At 35.1% G+C, this 22,703-nt stretch overlaps 1 protein-coding gene across 2 annotated transcripts in view; it reads left to right on the top strand.

The window, feature by feature from the left end:
• The window catches only part of SCN7A (sodium voltage-gated channel alpha subunit 7), a 90,019-nt gene that overhangs the window by 41,328 nt on the left and 25,988 nt on the right, over nucleotides 1–22,703 (top strand). For both annotated transcript variants that reach the window (XM_032286615.1, XM_032286614.1), the window contains exons 11-14: nucleotides 7,082–7,178; nucleotides 9,445–9,683; nucleotides 10,760–10,933; nucleotides 14,243–14,599. In XM_032286615.1, coding sequence (XP_032142506.1) covers nucleotides 7,082–7,178; nucleotides 9,445–9,683; nucleotides 10,760–10,933; nucleotides 14,243–14,599 — 867 coding nt within the window. The remainder of the gene's footprint in view (nucleotides 1–7,081; nucleotides 7,179–9,444; nucleotides 9,684–10,759; nucleotides 10,934–14,242; nucleotides 14,600–22,703) is intronic.

Below are 22,703 nucleotides of genomic sequence, written 5' to 3'. Positions count from 1 at the left end.
CACCAGTGAAGGAGCTTTAGAAAGTTATCGTACCAAAAACTGGGATCTGAACAACATGATGTAAGATCATACTGAATGACTGGATAGCTACTTGTGTCTATAACATGCATACCATTGAACAAGAAGCAATTGTGGAATGAGTGAAGAAAACATGTATAAAAAAGGCTATTGAGTATTCCCATTATATCACCCATGAGTAAGTCACAGAAAAACAAATTTCAAAAGCTTTCTGTTTCTAATAAATGAATCCAGGGTCCTTCAGACTGAGTGATTAGAGTTTGAATGATATATTGAATGTGTAATTTGTTCTGAAGTGGCATTTCACAATCTTAAGGGCTTATGGTTGCACTCAATTGTATCCAAGAATGTAACAATACTTCTCTGATCCCAGATGAAATGTTTTATTAACTCTGCTTATGAAGAACGTGGATATTTCTCAGTTTTATAATATTTCCATTCATTTTTCTGCTCTGGATCACATAAAGCATTTCTGATTTTTATTAACATTTTTAATTATAACCAGTGTCTTTTCCTGGAAGAGTCCTAGAACATTTTAACATGCAGAATTTTCTGGGAAGTAAGAATATAGACTATTTTTACAAGATTTTTTCCTCTTTTATTTATAAATACAAAAACTAAAAAAAAAAAAAAACAAAAAGATGTAAAATGGAACATATTGAGGACTCTACAGATCACTGATCTGCTTGCAGACCAGTTAGATGCCAATTCCGATGGTGGAATAGCTGGGAGATTGCTTAGAATTACATATTCTCACATTATATGAAAGTTGTAGGTCATATTGGCTAAAAGCACAGCTCTGCAGCCAGATAAATATGGATTTCAGCCCAATTTAGCTACTTAATAGATGAATGATATTTGGCAAGTCTGTTACCTTTTCTACACTTCAGCTCTTTTACCTGTAAAATGTATATATAGTACCTGTCCTATGGGTTATAGTGAGGTCCAAATGAAATAAATGCATGTAAAGCACCAAGCAGTCCTTACACTATACTAAGCAACTGAAAAAATGTTATAAAGAATATTAATAAAATTATTATGATATGTCAATATTATACATCATGTTAAAGGTGGCTTTTACAGAAATTATCACACTCGCAATCTATATTAAGAACACTTGATTTTTATGGAAAAATATCAGATTGAATAAAGTCACATTTTAGAAGTAAATTTTCTCATAACAATGTAATAACGTTAATAGCATGCAACATGTATTGTTTATGTACTACATGCCAAACTCAATGCTAAATGTTTTACATACATTGTTACCTTTCTACTGTGACAAGCCTTTGAGGTATTGGAATTATCTCAGTATTTCACATAAGAAAATTGGAGGTTCAGTCTCCAAGGTGGGAAATGTAGAACTAGCCATAATATTAAACAAGATATTAAAAATGTTTATAGCATTGTCCTATAAAAATTTAATTCACAGGTTATAAAGTTCATAAAGAATCAGTTGCTAATTATAGAGAACACAAGAAGGCATGGCTGTTCCAATAGAGAAACACCCAGCAACATAAAATTCTCATCTTTGACTATACTTCGGGATAATTGAAATAATAATAAAAATGACAATAGCAGTCACATAAAATGTTTATTAAGCATCAACTATGCACCAGACATATGATAAATACCATCATGAATTCTCAACTTTAATCCTCATTGAGGAGTTCCAGCTGCAGAGATTGATCTATATTCACTGAGATCTGATTTCATAATGTTGAGGAAGACAATCCATGATTTATCACTTTAACTCCTTGTTCTGGAGGTTCAGTGCTGAAACAGTATCATTCTATTGGTCACACAGTTTGCAGGTGAAACTTTCTTATGAATTGTCAACTACTGGCAACACCTCAAGAAGATAATCATGTATGTAAAATCATAGGAATACAAATATTTTAAAAAAATATTTGCCACATTTAAAAGACAGTCATAATTCATCTATGTAACTAGTTACATAATTCATCTTTGTAACTAGTTAAAATGTGATTGACAATTGTACAAAGCACTGAAGATAAAGAGTTTTAATAAATACAAATGTAATGTCTATCTTCATGAAGCTAATGGCCTAATGTATAGACTGACTATCAAATTATCATAAACACTAAATTGCATCTCAAGGACAATAAATTAATTATGTGTTTCTTGCTGTTATGAAATAGGAAACACAAAATACCAGGTGCAATATATTCTTCCCAAAATCTGAGCTAACTCTAATAAGCATTTAGTTCCGATTGCTTTTTTTTCCGGAGACTATGAGAGAGAAGAATAGGTTCAATTACACTGAAATGATATAATCTGACAAATGAAGAATGTGACTTTAAAGATAATTTATCTTTGAAAAATAAACTACGTTGGAAAAAATAAAAGTATAAGATAATTGATAAAACTGCCAAGTGAATAAAATGTGTGGACCTTGTTTATATTTTGATTAGAATAAATCAACTATAATGATGTTTTTGAACAATGAATTGGGTATTGGCTAGCATTAAGGAATTACTAATTTTGCTAATTGTGATCATCGTGTTGTGATTTATTTATAGTTTTAATATTTTATCTGAAAAATGTATTATCTCTGAAATTTTATTTAAAATGTATATTTCAGAAAATAAGTAGAGCAGAAAATAAATGAAAAACGAAGAATGGAATGTTAGTAATTGTTGAGGCTGGATTTTGACCACTTGGTGGTTCACTCTATTATTCTCTACTTTAATAAATTAAAGAAAACTGGGGCAAGTGGAACAAAGCTGAGAGACATGGGCCTTTTATAAAGGATTTTGAGGGCCTTTTATAAAGGATTCTCTAAGTCAGAAAAGGTTTCTGTGAGAAACTGACACTTGAGCTGAGATGTGAAGAATGTGTCCAGGCTAAATAGAGGGAGTGGGCAGGATGAGTCAGAGAATTAAAAAGGCCAGCATGACTGCAGGAGAGTAACTCTGAGTCCAAGATGAACTTGTCAGATATTCATAGGTAAATGCGAGAGGTGTGACTAAGTCCTTCCTTTTTACTGCCTTCCCTCCAAAAACTATTTAAACTAGTTTGGAGAAGAAGAAGCCTAGCCTCCTTTCCCAGTTTAATTTTAATATTGGATTGTCAGAAGTTCAGGCATATGACCTTATTAGCTCTTAAATAGCGAATAGAGGAAAGATGTTGAGTAACATTCCTCTCAATTTTCATTGAAAAATAGCGATATCCTTAGTATTTGGCCAATATGTGGACATTAACAAGAAGCTCGATCAAGGTAAATATATTACAAGATAGACATGAGGTTCATTCATTTTATATTCAAAAATATACCCATAGTTGAAGCCAAATTAGTAGAGAATTGAGCACTGACTACATCAACAACATTTTTGCTACCTACTTTATGCCCCATTCTCCACCTTGGAGAGTTATCTCTACTGAATTGCTTCTTAATATAATTTCATCAAATATTGTTCCTAACTGAAACAGCCCTATAAAGAGTAATTAATTCCTCTCCATTAAGGATATACTCAAGGATAATATTCACTATGCCACACAGTGTCATCTTTATGAGATACACATATGGGAAATCCCTGTCAGATCTTAATGACATAATAATTACTTCTAATCTCATGAAAATTTTGAATTGCATAAATTTTAACTTACATTTTATATAATCTTACACACCAGCTAAAAATAGTTTCTGGAATAAGCATAGTTTAAACAAAAACCCTAACCTTACATCCTGAACTTTTTTGAGACAGTCTGTCTCTGTCGCAAGGCTGGAGTGCTCACTGCAGCCTCCACCTCCCGAGTTCAAACCATTCTCCTGCCTCAGACTCCCAAGTAGCTGGGATTACAGGTACACACCACCACACCTGGCTAATTTGTATTTTTAGTAGAGAGGGGGTTTCACCATGTGGGCCAGGATGGTTTCGATCTTCTGACCTCGTGATCCGCCTGCCTCAGGATCCCAAAGTGCTGGAATTACAGGTGTGAGCCACTGTACCAGCCTTTTTTATTTTATTTTTTAGACCCAGTCTCGCTCTGTGTCCCAGGTCTGGAGTGCGGTGGCACGATCTCCACTCTCTGCAACCTCTGCCCCCTGGATTCAAGTAATTCTCCTGCCTTAGCCTCCCTAGTAACTGGGATTACAGGTGTATGCTACCACGTCTGGCTAATTTTTGTATTTTTAGTAGAGACAGGGTTTCACCATGTTGGCCAGGCTGATCTCAAACTCCTGACCTCAAGTGATCTGCCCGCCTTAGCCTCCCAAAGGTCTGGGATTACAGGCTGTGCCCATCCACACCCTGAACTTTTCGCTTCCTGTTGTTTTTTTAATTTCTTTTTTTTTTTTGGTCAAGTTTTATTTTAGATTCTGGGGTACATGGGCAGGTTTGTTACATGGGCAAATTGCATGTCACTGAAGTTTGGTGTACGAATGCTCCCATCACCCAAGTAGTGAGTGTAGTGCCTGATAGTCCTTCAGTCCTCACCTGCCCCCAGCCTTTCCTCTCTAGTAGTCCCCAGTGCCTGGTATCTGTTTTTCCCATCGTACTGTCCGTGTGTACACAAAGTTTAGCTGTTACTTATAAGTGAGAATATACGGTATTTGGTTTTCTGTTCCTGCATTAACTGGCTTAGGATAATGGCCTCCAGCTGCATCCATGTTCATCCAGCTGCAAAGGACATGATTTTGTTCTTTTTTATAGTGGCATAGTATTCCAGGGTACTACCCTTTCTTTACTTAGTCTACATTGATGGGCATCTAGGTTGACCCCATGTCCTTGCTATTGTGAATAGTGCTGTGATGAACATACAAGTGAATATGTCTTTTTGGTAGAATAATTTATATTCCTTTGGGTATATACTCAGGATTGAGCCTGCTGGGTCTAATGATAACTCTGTTTTAAGTTATCTGAGAAATCTCCAAATTGCTTTCCACAGTGGCTGAACTTACATTCCCACCAGCAGTGTACAAGCATTCCCATTTCTCCACAACTTCACCAACATCTGTTATTATTATTTTTTGTCTTTTTAGTAATAGCCCTTCTGGTGGGTGTGAGATGATTTCTTATTCTGGTTTTGACTTTAATTTTTCTAATGATTACTGAGGTTGAGCATTTTATCATATATTTGTTGACTGCAGTATGCCTTCTTTTGGGAAGTGTCTGTTCATGTCCTCTACCCACAGGAAGAAAAAAGAGGGAATGGAGCTCTGTAGACCTGCAGTCTGTTATTGGTCTGATGAACCCAGTATGCAGTATAATTGGCTTTATCCTCCTCTAGCTTTAGTATATGTGAAATTACAGGGGACTTGACTGACAGTAAGATAATATAATTATTTCCATGGTAACTATTATGTCACTTCAGATATACCACAGCAGAACTGGCCAACCAGAATATTGGGTTGGGTTATTGGCAAGCCTAAACCATTAACTCCCTCAGTGCTGGGGCAGTGGCAGCCCCTATGCCAGTTAACTTTATTTGAGAGCTGTCTTTATCTGTTTACCCCAAGTTAACAAATATACAAATATTTTCATACTTTGTGTGTGTCAAATGTAAAAACAGTTGGGGATCAGTATAGTATAATATCATCCACCCATTGTCTGGTTCTTAAAATTTTAATTCAAATACTGTTTTACATCTGATCACTAGAAATATCTATGGCCATACTCCTTAAAGTTATGAATGCACAGAACTTGTAATATCTACATTAAAGCCTAGGAGTTTAAGTGCCTTACCAATACAACATCAGTAAAGCTGAAGATCTCTTAAAACCATTATTCATGAGACATTATAAACAGAAAGAAGTAATTTCCTTACAGAATTATGCCTGTCCTACTCATTTAATATTATACATCATCTAAGACAACCCTTTTAAATACATTCCATTTCTTGTTATTCTTTAAGACTTATTTTATTATCACAATGCCAAATAATTTTTTATTTTATCAAGAGCATTTACAAAGTTATAAAGTTAAAATATCCTAATAAAGTTTAAGATGTTAGGAAAACACTTTCTTATTACTTAGTAGTATGTTTCCTGATCAAATATTTTACAATAATCCTAAGCTATATACTGAATTATTTGTCAAATATGGATCATATCACAACCATTTCCTGGTCTTTACTCTTTTTATATTTAGACTCAGACCTCACTGTATAAAATTTTATTTAATTTTAAGAATTTGTAAATATGGCATAGAGTGTAATGATTAGCAAGTGATAGAACCCAAAAATGCTTCTGGAATACTATTAGTGGGAATGTAAATTAGCACAGCCACTATGGAGAGAGTATGAATGGTCCTCAAAAACCTAGAAATAGAGCTAACATATGTCCCAGGGATCCCACTGCAGGGTATGTACTCACGAGAAAGAAAGGCAGCATATTGAAGAAATATCTGTACTCCCACGTTTATTGCAGTACTATTCACGATAGCCAAGAGATGAATAAACTTAAGTGTCTAGGGTGGTATATGCACAATGAAATAGTATTCAGCTATTAAAAAGAATAAAGCCTTGTCATTTGCAGCAACATGGATGGAACTTGAGGTTATGTTAAGTGAAATAAGCTGGGCACAGAAAGAGCAACTTCACATGTTTTCAGTCATATGTGGGAGCTAAAAACATGGATCTTATTGAAGTAGATAGTTTATTGGGGGTTATCAGAGGCTGCAAAGAGTATTATGAGGTGATATGAAGAAAGGTTAGCTAATGGGTACAAAAATTATGGTTAAATAGGGGGAATAAAGTCTAGTGTTCAATACTATGGTAGGGTGAGTCTGGTTAACAATAATTTATTATAAAGTTAAAAATAGCTGTAGGAGAAGAATTGGAATGTTATCGATATAAAGAAAAGATAAATGTTTCAGGTAATAGGTATTCCAATTAACCTCACTTGATCATTGTACATTGTGTGCATGTATGAAAATACCACATATACCCCCCAGATATGTACAATGATTATTTATCAACTTAATAAAAATGAAAGGCTCCTGGAGAATAACTGGCATTTTTAGCAAGGCTGTACACCTTCTTATAGTTTTGGACCTGCAAAGAGAGGAAGCCAATATTAAACCATCAAATTCCTTTTCAGGCCAAGACCATACAAATAGAAATGAAGAAAAGGTCACCAGCATCCACAGACACATCGTTGGATGTGTTGGAAGATGCTACTCTCAGACATAAGGAAGGTAAAGTACTAAATAGTTAGACACTCACTATGGAATGTACTACTCATAAAATTCACTTTTAAAGAAATTCAGCAATTTCTTCAGAATCTTAGATGGTAATAACAAAAATTGAAGGAATATTTGAGAATATTAGGATAAACTATGCATAAAAATTTCAGAATTATGGTGTTTTAAACATTGGAAAGAGTGACCAAAGAGCACCAAGTAATTTTCTTTAACATTAAAAACATATTGAAGTATTAACTTGTGACTAAATATAAAGATTGTGATATATAACATTAATATCTCAAGGTTCTTTCTAGACTTATCTCTATATTTTTTATGTATAATCAAAAATTATGATCAATATCAAAAGGCATTAATTTGTAAAGCATGTAAATCTAGACATTATAAGTCACAATGTTCTCAACTATGTTTCATATTTTTTCCTTGAGAGATGCCCCTACATTTTTCTTCTAATATACAATTTGCTTCATTTTCTTTTGTCTAACTCAACTATATATGAACACAATAGAGGAAATTTACTTCATTCACCTTTTTTTTTAACCAAAGTTTTTTTTTTTAATTTAATTAAACTTTAAGTTCTGGGATACATGAGCAGAATGTGCAGGTTTGCTACATAGGTATACATGTACCATGGTGATCTGCTGCACTTATCAACCCATCATCCAGGTCTTAAGCCCCACATGTATTACACACTTGTCCCAGTCCTTTCCCTCCCCATGCCTCCCATGCCCTGACAGGACCCAGGTGTCTGATGCTCCTCTCCCTGCTTCCATATGTTCTCATTGTTCAACTCCCACCCATGAGTAAGAATATGTGATGTTTGGTTTCCTGTTGCTGTTTTAGTTTGTTGAGAATGATGGTTTCAGCTTCATCCATGTCCCTGCAAAGGACACGAATTCGTTCATTTTTTGTTATGGCTGCATAGTAATCCACGGTATATATGTGCCACATTTTCTTTATCCAGTCTATTGTTGATGGGCATTTGGGTCGATTCCAAGTCTTTGCTATTGTGAATAGCACTGCAATGAACATATGTGTTCATGTGACTTTATGGTAGAGTGATTCATAATCCCTTGGCTATATACCTACTAATGAGATTCCTGGGTCAAATGGTATTTCTGCTTCTAGATCCTTGAGGATTCACCACACCGTCTTTCACAATGCTTGAGCTAATTTACATTCCCACCAACAGTGTAAAAGCATTCCTGTTTCCTCACATTCTTACCAGCATCTGTTGTTTCCTGACATTGTAATGATCGCCATTAAAAAGATCATTTTCTTATCTTGTGAGATGGTATCTCAATGTGATTTTGATCTTCATTTCTCTAATGACCAGTGATGATAAGCATTTTTTCATACGTCTGTTGGCAGCATAAATGTCTTCTTTTGAGAAGTGTCTGTCATATCCTTCGTCCACTTTTTGATGGGGTTGTTTCTTGTAAATTTGTTTAAGTTCCTTGTAGACAGACTCTGGACATTAGACCTTTGCCAGATGGATAGATTGCAAGAATATTCTCCCATTCTGTTGGTTGCCTATTCACTCTGATGATGGTTTCTTTTGCTGTGCAGAAGCTCTTTAGTTTAATTAGATCCCATTTGTCAATTTTCGATTTGTTTACAATTGCTTTTGGTGTTTTAGTCATGAAACCTTTGTCCATGCCTATGTCCTGAATGATATTGCCTAGGTTTTCTTCTAGGGATTTTATGGTTTTAGGTTTCACATTTAAGTCAAACTCAATCTTGAGTTAATTTTTGTATAAGGTGTACAAAATGGATCCAGTTTCAGTTTTCTGCCTACAGCTAGCCAGTTTTTCAAGCATCATTTATTAAATAGGGAATACTTTCCCCATTGCTTGTTTTTGTTGAATCCAGCAGCACATCCAAAATTTTATCCATCAGGATCAAGTCAGCTTCATCCCAGGAATGCAAGGCTGTGGTTAGTTGTCTTGTGCTGAGATGATTAATGACATGGACACACATGTGAAGTGGGTAAAGGAGCAGAAAGTTTAACAGCCAAAATAAGAATGAGAGAGAGAAAGCTTCCTCATGCTGAGAAAGCAGGTCGCCCAAGAGAGAGTTTCTCTTTATTCAGGTTTTTATTAGGATAGACTATTTCTGTTTTCGAATTCTGTATCAGAATTCTAGCTTCAAATCTCCCTTTGCATGCAAAAGTCGCCTCGGCTTACCAAAGCACTGGGATTACTGGCGTGAGCCACTGCACCTGGCAGGAATGTTTAACTTTTCTATTCTTTTGTTTCAGAACTTGAAAAATCCAAGAAGATATGCCCATTATGTTGGTATAAGTTTGCTGAAACTTTCTTGATCTGGAATTGTTCTCCCTGTTGGTTAAGATTGAAAGAATTTGTCCATAAGATTATAACAGCACCATTCACTGATCTTTTCCTTTTCATATGCATAATTTTAAACGTATGCTTTTTGGCCTTGGAGCATTATCCAACGAGTGAACAAACTAGCAATCTTCTCAGCATTGGAAACCTGGTAAGACTCTCATTGCATATTATTTTCACTTGTAGTTTCATATTTGTCATTGAACTTTTCTTTGTTCATCTTTATTCCCATTATTTTATTCTGTAACTCCAATATGTTGCAATATGCATAATTATTGAATGACACATTGTGATTATGTTTTATCTCTCCAACCCCTACTTTGTAAATGTTATCATTAAATAGTTTTACAGCTAGAATTTAAAATTCCCCAATTTTAATTTGGGGTTCGTAGCCACCTGCTTAGCAGTTACATTACATGGAAATTATTTATTGCCACTTCCTTCCCAAGTGTACAGTCTCTTGGCACCATTAGCTCATAGATCAGAGTAGGGAAGAGGTGAAATAACAAGCACCTGACACCTGAATTCTTAATTCTGATTAAAACGACAGTTGGCCCCGTCTGTTCTAACCATGTAGCTTTGCCCAGGATTAGAAATTATTATTTTAGCATGGTATTTTTGAGATTCACCTGTCCTTTTTCACATACAATGCAAAAGACAAAACGTATTTCTGTGAGTTTCAGAATAAGTCATATTCAAACAAATGTATATTGTGTAGATGTCTTTGCTTTCACTGTTATTGTTGTTTAGTTGCTTGGTACTAATACAAACAGCCAAACGGCTACCAGTTTCAAATTATATACTTACTTGATACCAAAACGTAATTTAGTGATTTCTGCCAGTACAGTAGGACAGTTTCCATAGGTTTACACTAGTTTTTTTCAGAGGTTGAAAAATTAAATATCGCATCATATACTCTATATCTTGAAAATAACTATTAAAAATGGAAAGGTCTTCACTCTCAAATATTCTTTTGTTTTCCTCAAGGATGAATTTTATTAAAATAATAAAAGATTCTGTATATAGTGTTTGATGTTAGATTGTTAAATAAAACGTTATGAGTCTGTCCTTATAATGCAGACTGCATAACTAACCAGATCTTGACAGAGGAGCTGTGAAGAATGTGACAGTGACAAGTAAATAGTGTGTTTCACAGATTTTGTATGTGAAGGTGCTGATACAGCTATTGGATTCATATTCTCACCTGTGTGTTTGGTTTTAATTTAGGTTTTCATTGGAATTTTCACAGCAGAAATGATTTTAAAAATAACTGCAATGCATCCATATGGGTATTTCCAAGTAGGTTGGAACATTTTTGATAGCATAATAGTGTTCCTTGGTTTAGCGGAACTTTTTATAGCGTATGTTGAAGGACTGGCTGGTTTTCGATCATTCAGGATGGTAAGTAGAATCCAATATCTAATTCTTATTTGATCAAAGTTTATCTCAGTTTCTGCAGACATAAAATGAGGCAACAGTAATACCTATCCCGTTGAGACATTGGAAGTATTAAATGAATTAATTCATATATAAAGAGTCTATTGCCAAGGAAAGAGTAAGCAGTCTCCAATGGTTATTTGACGACAGCATTAAAGGAAATAATGCCATATATGCAGCAAATTTGAGATGCAGTTTTAGGAAGCAAGGTCAGGATAACTGAGTACATTTTGAAAAGCAAGAAAGTGAGGAGTTTCCAAAGTAGAATGCTAATATGTCACCAAAAACCTGAAATAAGGCGAATATTTTTAAATGTCAGGTATCAAGGAAGACCAGTCAGGCCAGCAGAACGTTATTATGATAATTATTAGGTCAATACTAGAGTATGTCTATAGGGTAGGGTAGTGGTGAGACTCAGAAAATTAAACAAAGGAATAATATTATTAGAATAATGTTTATTTAAATGGTAAGCTTTAGATAAGTTATACATTGTCACATTCTGGCGACAAGTTGAAGGAATGTAGAAGGAATTCAGAACAATTAAGTCCATTTAATCTTATTCTGTTGGTTACTTCCTAGAGGGCAGCGCATTCAGAATCCTGTCTTTTTTTTCTCACTTTACATATGCAGATCTTGCAGGATTGTTGCATAGGTATACACATGCCATGGTGGTTTGCTGTCTCCATCCCCCCGTCACCTGCATTATGTATTTCTCCTAATGTTATCCCTCTCCAAACTCCCCACCCCCTGCTTTCTCTCCCCTAGAACGCCATCCCCCAACTGACTCTGGTGTGTGATATTCCCCTCTCTGTGTCTATGTGTTCTCATTGTTCAACACCCACTTATGAGTCAGAACATGTGGTGTTTGGTTTTCTGTTCTTGTGTCAGTTTGCTGAGAATGATGGTTTCCAGATTCATCTATGTCCCTGCAAAGGACATAAACTCATCCTTTTTTTATGGCTACATAGTATTCCATAGTGCATATGTGCCACATTTTCTTTATCCAGGCTATCGTTGATGGGCATCTGGGTTGGGCATTGTAAAAAGTGCTGCAATGAACATATGTGTGTGTGTCTTTATAATAGAATGATTTATAATTCTTTGGGTACATACCCAGTAATGGGATTGTTAGGTCAAATGGTATTTCTGTTTCTAGATCCTTGAGGAATTCCTACACTGTCTTCCACAATGTTCCACAATGGTTGAACTAATTTACACTCCCACCAACAGTGGAAAAGTATTCCTATTTCTTCACATCCTCTCCAGCATCTATTTTCTCCAGATTTTTTGATGATTGTCATTCTAACTGGCATGAGATGGCATCTCAATGTGGTTTTGATTTGAATTTCTCTAATGACCAGTGATGATGAACAATTTTTCATGTTTGTTGGCTGCATAAATGTCTTCTTTTGAAAAGTGTCTGTTTATATCCTTCACCCACTTTTTGAATGGGTTGTTTTTTTCTTGAATATTTGTTTTAGTTCTTTGTAGATTCTGGATATTAGCCCTTTGTCAGATGGGTAGCTTGCACACATTTTTTCCCATTCTGTTGGTTGCCAGTTCACTCCAATGATTGTTTCTTTTGCTGTGAAGAAGCTCTTAAGTGTAATTGTATCCCATTTGTCTATTTTGGCTTTTGTTGCCATTGCTTTTGGTGTTTTAGCCATGAAGTTCTTGCCTGTGTCTATGTCCTGAATGGTATTGCCTAGGTTTTCTTCTAGGGTTTTTATGGTGTTAGGTCTTATGTTTAAGTCTCTAATCCATCAGGAGTTAATTTTTGTATAAGATGTAAGGAAGGGGTCCAGTTTCAGCATTTTGCACATGGCTAGCCAGTTTTCCCAACATTATTTATTAAACAGGAAATCCTTTCCCTTTTGCTTGTTTTTGTCAGGTTTGTCAAAGATCAGATGATTGTAGGTGTGTGGCATGACTTCTGAGGCCTCTGTTCATTTCCATTGGTCTATGTCTCTGTTTTGGTACCAGTACCGTGCTGTTTTGATTACTGTAGCCTCGTAGCATAGTTTGAAGTCAGGTAGTGTGATGCCTCCAGTTTTGTTATTTTTGCTTGGGATTGTCTTGGCTATGGGGGCTCTTTTTTTTGTTCCATATGAAGTTTAAGGTGGTTTTTTCCAGTTCTGTGAAGAAGGTCCTCTCTTAAATCCTCACTCATAACCTTTTTTGATGAATAAGAGAAATATATACAAGATGTTGTCACCAAATTTATGGATGACATAACAATGGCAAATGCAAAAATATGTGCTAAAAGATAGTATCGAAATATCTTAAAGGCTAGTAATGGACTGAACATAAGATGATTAAAATTTTCAGGGATAAATGTAAGGTCTTACTTTTGAGTCCAGAAAGATAATTGTGCACTAGAAAAAGTCAGGAAGTGAGGCCAGAAATTGGGAACCAGCCTTGGCAGCATAGTGAGACTCCATTTCTAAAAAAAATTTAACAAAAAATAGTCACGGTGGTAGTTCATGTCTGTAGTCCTAGCAATTCAGGAGGCTAAGGCAGGAGGATCACTTGGGCCCAGGGGTTGGAGGCTGCAATGAGCCATGATACTACTACTGCACTTCCATCTGGGTGACAGAGAAAGACTCTGTCAAACAAACAAACAAACAAACAAAAATTGAAAGAAAGTGTCAGGAAAGTGTAGCTTATATAAAAATGATGTATGAGATTTAGTCGACTGTAAATTTACCATCATATAGTGACAAAAAGTATTAAAGTAATCTTGTTTTGTATAAATGGAAATTTTAAAATATCTAGTGAAAGGAAGAGGACTATTCAAACTAAACCTAGAATGTTGTGTTTGGTCTTTGATACATTATTTTAAAAGGGAAATACTTGATAGGCCCTTCATTGGAATCCTTTGGATCCTGAAAGACTTTCAATATCATTTTTATGTCAACATGTGGGGAAAAAATGTGGGAAAATATTCAATGTATTGTGAAAAGCAAAAACAAAAGTCTTGCCCTGACAGATATTAAAATATAAAGCAAGAGGAATTGTAAAAGTATAATGTTTAATGGGAATAGATGAATACATCGATAGAAGAGGACAGGTATAGACTGAGTATACAAAATTATAGAACATATAAGATGTATTAAGAACTGTACATAAAATGAATGTTCAGTAGCTGTTATTAATAATGCTTAAGTCTTTAAAGGCTATTATGTATACGTGTATAACGCTGTACATTGTAATAAATACTGACCAGGTTTTTGTCATTTGTTTCTTGTTCTTGTTTTCACATTGCTCTGTTAGTTGAGAATTTTCAAGTTGGGGAAGTATTGGCCAACATTCCAGATTTTAATGTGGTCTCTTAGTAACTCATGGGTGGCCCTGAAAGACTTGGTCCTGTTGTTGTTCACGTTCACCTTCTTTTCTGCTGCATTCGGCATGAGGTTGTTTGGTCAGAATTACGAAGAATTTGTCTGTCACATAGACAGAGACTGTCAACTCCCACGCTGGCACATGCATGACTTTTTCCACTCCTTCCTGAACGTGTTCCGAATTATCTGTGGAGAGTGGGTAGAGACCTTGTGGGACTGTATGGAGGTCGCAGGCCAATCCTGGTGTATTTCTTTTTACCTGATGGTCATTTTAATTGGAAATTTACTGGTAAGTAGTCAGTTCTTTTATATTTTCCTTGAAAACTGGTATAAGGTAGTTTGGTGTTTTCATGATGTGCATGAATGGAATCTAATGATCTGTAACTGTGGTAGCCCAATAGAGTAACCACTACCCACATGCATGACTAGTCCCATTGGAAATGTGTTGTAAATATTAAATATGCACAGATTTGATGTCTTACACAGAAAATGATGTAAACTATTTCATTAATGATTTTTAATTGAATGCATTTTTAAATGATAATACAGTAGTCCCTCCTTATCCTCAGTTGTTCTGTATGTGGTTTTAGTTGCCTGTGGTCAACCATGGTCTGAAAATATCCACTGGAAAATCCCAGAAATAAACAACTCATAAGTTTTAATTTGAATGTCATTCTGGGTAGTGTAATGGAATCTCCTGCCATACCACTCTGTCCTGTCCTAGACATGAAACATCCTTTTGTCTAGCATATTCATGCTGTATATGCTACCTATTGTTCATTTAGTAACTCTCTGAGCTATATTTAAATATATTTAGTTAAATACAAATATGTTTATATTTATTGCATACAAATTGTATATTGTATTTAACTAAATATTTATTAAATAAAATATATTGGTAAAATTAATTTTACCTGTTTTGTTTTCATGCTTTCTGTGTGGCTACTGGAAATTTAAAATTGCATATAGGATTACATTATATTTCCATTGGACAGCATTAGCTTAAACCTTGTTATTTAATGTAATATTGGCATCATGTGGAAAGTGGTTAGAAATGCAGACTCTCAGACCCCAATCCCAGACCTATGCAAGCGTACTCTACATTGTAACACTGTTCCCAGTGATTTGTGTGCCGATTAAATTTTAAGAAGCACTTAAATATAACAATGCTGTCAGTCTTTACCTGGCATTGAAATTACCTGGGGAATTAATAAAAATATGCTGATGCCTAGAACCATTCTTAGAGATTCTGATTTTATTGGTATGTGGACATGACCTGGTCATCAGGATTTTCAGTTGATTAAATTCTGTAGTCAAGATTGAAAATCTTTGGTCTATAAAAATGTTATGTATTAACTAAGAGAGAAAGCTTTTATTTTTAATTTTCCTACTAACTGAAATGGTTTTAATGAACTAAATAAGTAGCTTTCACTGCATCTATGGAAAAGACAGGGCTTATAAAAGAAAATGGTTCTTACAGGAATACAAGACATAGTATTAGCTTTTTATTCATATGTCATAAAGATGAAGTACGTTTCCCAAAAGACTGAAAAAAAATCACAAGTTAGACTCAATTTTACTTGTGCCCATCCACATTGCTTGTGTTTCACCTTGGGAAGAACCTTGTCATACACTTACCACATTGGCATTGTATTTAATTGTTAGTGTATTTCTCTATCTTCTTTATTAAACTGTAAGCACCATGAGGGAAAGGACCATAACTCTCCTCTTTATTATAAAACCTATAATAAAGCAGGGCTCAACATGTAAAAAATACTTCATTATCTTCTGCCCTTTGTATAGTAGTACACTTTTAACCCCCATGATATAAAACACCACTCTAACTGGCTGAAACAAAAAATGATCATATGTATCAGTATACATAACTCATAACTTAAAATATCAAAGATATTTGCTTCAGTTTTGGTGTGGCACAGATGATCAAATGGGATCATTACAGAGAGGTATTTGTAGATTTCAGTTCTGTCTTTCTCTGTGCTCTGTGCTAGCTTGTATCCTCTGTTTATCAAGATGGCTACTGCAGTCTAAAGCCTCATATCTTTGTATTATATCAAGTCTAATAGAGGAAAATATTTCTTTTCTAGAAGCCACAGACAATTTTTCCTATTGTCTCGATACCCGAATCACATGTCCATTATTAACTAATCTCCATTACCCAGAATTTGGTATGTATTTATTATGTTAAAATGTTTATAGCTATCTCTTACAGCTGCAGATGGAATCAGGTCAAACCCAAATCATATGACTAATAAAGGGAGAAGGGTAATTTCCCAAAAAAATTGTATGCTTCTGTCTCCAAAAGGAAGAGTTATGGCTGTTGAGGGAAGCAACAACAACCCACACATACACATACATACTGAAGGCAAAGAAGCAGAAATACTGAGGCATTATATTATATGCATACATAATATAAATGTATGTATTATATAACATAGCAATATATAACATATATATTTGCCTGAACATTCCTGCTTCTTTGATTTTGAACTCCAATCTATTTCTATTTATTTGTTTGTTCCTGCTAACCAGAAACTTAATCAATGTGCAGGGGGATTCCAGGATAAATGGAGTTACATGAACCTCTATTTCCAATTGATTGCCATCATATTTCTTCGTTCACTGAATCCTTCCAGCTTAATTTTCCTCAGCAGTCATCTACCTGTGAGACATTATGATAATGGCAGTAGAATAAGTAGAAGGGGAAAAATGTAAGGAGATAATCTTTGAAATTATGTTGATCTTTTTTAACCTCCATACTTCTAATGTGGATTGGTGTAAAAGGAAGGTATTTCACATTTTTAAAAAAATTAATTCTAAGATAATTCAGCAGTGATTTTTAACCTTAAGCAGAAATCTTACAAAAAGTTATTATATGCCAAAGGAAATGAATTGGCTTTTACATAGTTCTATGTCTTGTTGAGCTGTAAAAAAAGCAGAGTTCAGAATCAAGGAAACAGAGGTTCAATTTCAGTTCTATCACTGTATTAATCCATTCTCATGCTGCTAAAAACACATACCTGATACTGGGTAATTAAGGAAAGAGGTTTAATTGACTCACAGTTCCTTAGGGCTGAGGAGACCTTAGGAAACTTACAATCAGGGCAGAAGGGAAGCAGGCATGCACTTCTTCACATGGTGGCAGCAAGGAGAAGTTCAGAGTAAAGCAGGGGAAAACCCCTTATAAAACCATCAGGTACCCTGAGAACTCACTCACTATCATGAGAATAGCATGGAGGTAACCACCATGATTCAATTATTTCCCACCAAGTCCCTCCCATAACATTTGAGGATTATTGAAGCTACAATTCAAGATGAGATTTGGGTGGAGACACAGCCAAACAATATTATTCCACCCCTGACCCCTCCCAAATCTCATATCCTCACATTTCAAAACATGATAATCCCTTTTCAAAAGTCCCCCAAAGTCTTCTTTCATCCCAGCATTAACTCAAAAGTCCAAGTCCAAAGTCTCACCTGAGATAAGGCAAGACCCTTCCACCTATAAGCCTGTAAAATCAAAAGCAAGTTCATTACTTACTAGATACAACGTGGGTAAGGCATTGGATAAATACACCCATTCCAAATGGGAGAGATTGGCCAAAACAGGCCCCATGCAAGTCTGAAATCCAATAGGGCATTCATTAAACCTTAAAGTTCCAAAATGATCTCCTTTGACTCTATGTCTCACATCCAGGGCATGCTGATGCAAGAGGTAGGCTCCCATGGCATTGGACAGTTCCACCCCTGTGGCTTTGCAGGGTTCAGCCTCTATCCCTGCTGCCTTCACAGACCAGTGTTAAGCGCCTGCAGCTTTTCCAGGTGTAGTCCAAGCTGTGAGTGGATCTACCATTATTGGGTCTGGAGGACAGTGGCCCTCTTCTCACAGCTCCACTAGGCAGTGCCCCAGTGAGGACTCCGTGTGGGAGCTCCAAACTTGCATTTCTTTTCCACACTGCCGTAGCAGAGGTTCTCCATAAGGGCTTTGCCCCTGTAGCAAATTTCTGCCTAGACATCCTGGTATTTCCATACATCCTCTTAATCTAAGTGGAGGTTCCCAAACCTCAATTCTTGACTTCGTTGCACCTGCAGGCTCAACACCATATGGAAGTTGCCAAGGCTTGGAGCTTGCACCCTCTGAAGTGATGACCTAAGCTATACCTTGGCCACTTTTGACCACAGCTGGAATAGCTGGGACACTGGGCACCAGTTCCCTATGCTGTGCATAGCAGGGAGGTCCTGGACCCAGACTACAAGACCATTTTTTCCTCCTAGGCCTATGCCTAGGTCTCTGACATGCCCTGGAAACATTTTCCTCATTGCCTTGGTGATTAACATTTGGCTCCTCATTACTTGTGCAAATTTCCGCAGCCAGCTTGAATTTCTCTCCAGAAAATTGGTTTTTCTTTCTACTGCATCATCATGCTACAAATTTTACAAAGTTTTATGCTCTGCTTCTTGAACGCTTTGCCGCTTGGAAATTTCTTTTGCAAGATCCAAGAATCATCATCTCTCTCAAGTTCAAAGTTCCACAGATATCTAGAGAAGGTGCAAAAACCCACCAATCTCTTTGCTAAATCACAGCAAGAATCACTTTTGCTCCAGTTCTCAACAAGTTCCTCATCTCCATCTGAGACCACCTTAGCCTGGACTTTATTGTCCATGTCACTATCAGCATTTTGTTAAGACCATTCAACAAGTCTCTAAGAAATTCCTGACTTTCCCACATCTTGCTATCCTCTTCTGAGTCCTCCAAACTGTAATAACACCTGCATGTTACTTAGTTTCAAAATTGCCTCCACATTTTTGGGTATCTTTACAGCAGTGCCCTACTCTCTGCGTTACCAATCTACTGTTTTAGTTGATTCTCATGCTGCTAAGATACACAAGGCTGGATAATTTACAAAGGAAAAAGATTTAATTGACTCACAGTTCCACAGGGCTTGAGAGGCCTCAGGAAACTTACAATCATGGTGGAAAAGAAAGCAGGTGTGTCCTTCTTCCCATTGCAGCAGCAAGGAGAAGTGCAGAGTGAAGGTGGGGAAAGACCCTTATAAAACCATCAGATCTCATGAGAATTCACTATCATGAGAAGAGCATGGAGGTAACCACCCCCATGATTCAGTTATCTCCCACCGGGTTCCTCCCACAGCAGCTGGGAATTATGAGAACTGCAACTCAATATGAGATTTGGGTGGAAACACAGACAAGCAATTTCAATCACTGAATAAATAAGTGACTTTGTGCATATTACACAGCCTTTTTAAACCTGACTATACTTAGTGGAGGAATGAACATAACAATACTTGTCTTATAGGGTTATTGTAACGTAAATGTAATCATGCAGCACCCTATAAGTAATTCATAAATGTTTGTTGTCATTTCTTTAAACTCTAGAAAAATTTAACCCCTATATTTCCATCAGATTTTTGTTAGTTATTTAATATTATTAACAAGTTTTAATTAGGCAAATTTTATTTTATTTTATTTTATTTTTTATTTATTTTTTATTTTTTTATTTGTTTTTTTTTTCCCCATTTATTTATTTTATTGCATTTTAGGTTTTGGGGTACATGTGAAGAACATGCAAAATTGTTGTATAGGAACACACGTGGCAGTGTGATTTGCTGAATTAGGCAAATTTTAAAGACGCTATATCATTCCAGGAGTTTTACCTGTAATTCAGGTAATTGTCATCAAGTGAAATACAGTATCTGACTCTGGTTACATAAACCAAACACTGAGGGATAAAAACATGAAAATAAAAGAAAAAGAAAACAATATAAAATTCAGTTGCCTTTTAAAAATAAAAAAAATTAATCATAGATACATGTTATTCCACATGTATATTTGTATAATCCCAAATTAAATATGTGTTAAGATGCAATTTAAGCAATTTAAAATTAAATAGCCTCAATACATGTTGAATTCCTTAATACATGTTTATTTGTTGATTACAATTCAGAAAGTAGTTATTTAAATTTTGAACTTTCTCTTTTATGCTTCTCGATTTTGCTATGAGTTGTTCAATTCTCACTCAATATGTGGATATCTTTGAGGTGCAAAAAACCAAAATTCAGGGAAATTTTAAAAAATGTTGTGTTTTATTCACATTATTTTACCTTTTCTCTCTCAACCCAAAAATGTATGTTTTTAAATCTGGTTACAGATTCTGTGACTAGATAAAGTTACTCTGAGTTTATATAATACAAATCTCTGCATTTTCTACTCTCTTTTTTGTTAATGCTCAAATTAGAACTAGTAATCAATCCTCTGTAACTCGGGCCACTTACACAGCCTGTCTTTCCTTTTAAATACTTAAAGAGAGTAGGCTATTTTTAAGTCAGACTATATCTGAACAAAGCAGTAGAAATTCTTAGTGTTATAAAATTATTTTCTTATACTACAGTTTCAGAGCACTTTGCACTTTTAAGATTAACTTCACTTCTAGATTTTTAACATTTTCACCACGTATATATGTATATATGTGTGTGTGTATATATATATATATATATATATATAAATGTATGTGTGTATATTTGTGTACATGTGTGTCTAGGATATAAGAAATCATTGATGTAATTTCCTAAAATATATAATTAGTATAGTATAAACTTTTTCTTGTTCAAATCCTAGCATAAAATCTATTTTTATTCATTCTATAATTCATTTTTAATATAAATATTTATTACCTATTTTGTGCTTAGCAGTGTGTTGGTTGTCTAACAGTAAACATAGTTTTTGTTTGTATGAAGCTATAGTCATGAAACACACCAACACCCTTCCCTTATTTTACACTGTGTCTAATGCTTAGCCAAACAATGGAAGAAAAGGAAACAACCGACTATCTTGAATTACTTCTGGTCTTACCCTCTTATATCAGGAAGCTGTTGTCCTTTGAGAATGATAGAGTTGCTAATAGTGTGGCTCCTACAGGGGCCATGGAGCTCCTACATAGATTATCTATAAGTAAACCTCATTGCCAAAAGAGACTCTAGTAGGAGAAGAGTTGTACTAATTTCTGAAGCTATTAGCATTTGATCATTGTCCTTTCTCTTTTTTTTTTCTCTTCTGATAATCTTTCATTGTGGATTATAGAAAATATCTATCGGTTTTTTAGATGCTATCATGCACAAAACATTTCCCATATTGATATATCTTGTAACCTAAAGTTTATTGCTATGCCAAAACTATGGATAAGATTATCTATTTGATGACTTTATTCACTGCAATAATACTTTGATTTTTCTATACCAGTCTTATTTGAGGTTTTTTCTATTCCTAAAAAGAAGGAAGAGCTAGGTAGAGAGAAGTAAATGTAACCCATTACGATTAAACACTATTTGGTGGGAAGTTCTAATTATTCCAGGCGTGTATGTCCATGAACAAAACAGTAATGATCAGAGTGTTTGAGAAACTCAACTGTTCACATTAATCTACAATTTTGAAAGAAGTTTCAAAATATGAGTCTTTGGAGGTACATACTTATATACACATAAATTATACAATTATCCAAAATTATAATTTATGCCCTACAATTACAAACAAGTTTAGTATCTGATTATCTGGAAAGTGACCAGTCCTTGATCATATTTCTAAGTGATAGTAAAAGTCAAAATATTCACTATCTTTGAGTTCAAAATAATTACAAGTATTAGGAATGATTCTTCCATCACTAATCTGTTTCTTGTTTGACCAAATTTACTGCAACAGATAATTAACTAACCTTCCTAACAACTGTGTTTTCATCTCACAAGAGCCATTAGATATGGTATTTAGGACCATGGAGAGCTCTTTCCCTGTCTAATTCTTCCTGGGTTTGCACAGTTATTACATGGTTTCCTAAGGCAGGGCTGAAGTGAAGTGAGCTCCCTGGAGGAAAAATTTATATACTCACCTTGTGTGAGATAGCTTGATTGAGAGAGAAAATATGCTTTGGAATAAAGCAGACGTGGGGATCGTCTAATCTATGTAACCTTTGATCCTGTGATATTTGACCTCTGTAAACCTTGCCTTTTTCATCTGTAAAAGAGAAAAATCATATTGCATAGGATGTCATGAGCTTAATATATATTATTGCTACACAAATCCCTAGCACAGCACTGACCCATTGTGTAGATGGAGAAGAAGTGAATAATATTATAGTTCATATCCTTCATTTCAAATCTCAGGTCAGCCTTTTGTGGATTTATTTTTTAAGTTAACATGTAAAATCATATATATTTATTGTGTACAACATAATGTTTTTAAGTAGACATATATTGTGGAATGGCTAAATATAGCTAATTATCAAATGCATTACTTCACATGGTTATTGTTTTTTTGTGATGAGAATGCTTAACCCATTTATTCCAGAAGTTGCAATTTTTTGTGAA

The sequence above is a fragment of the Sapajus apella genome, unplaced genomic scaffold (genome assembly GCF_009761245.1).
Source record: "Sapajus apella isolate SASKATOON/1434 unplaced genomic scaffold, GSC_monkey_1.0 scaffold18, whole genome shotgun sequence".
Taxonomy (NCBI): Eukaryota; Metazoa; Chordata; class Mammalia; order Primates; family Cebidae; genus Sapajus; species Sapajus apella.
This window is presented reverse-complemented; position numbering and strand designations above follow the sequence as displayed.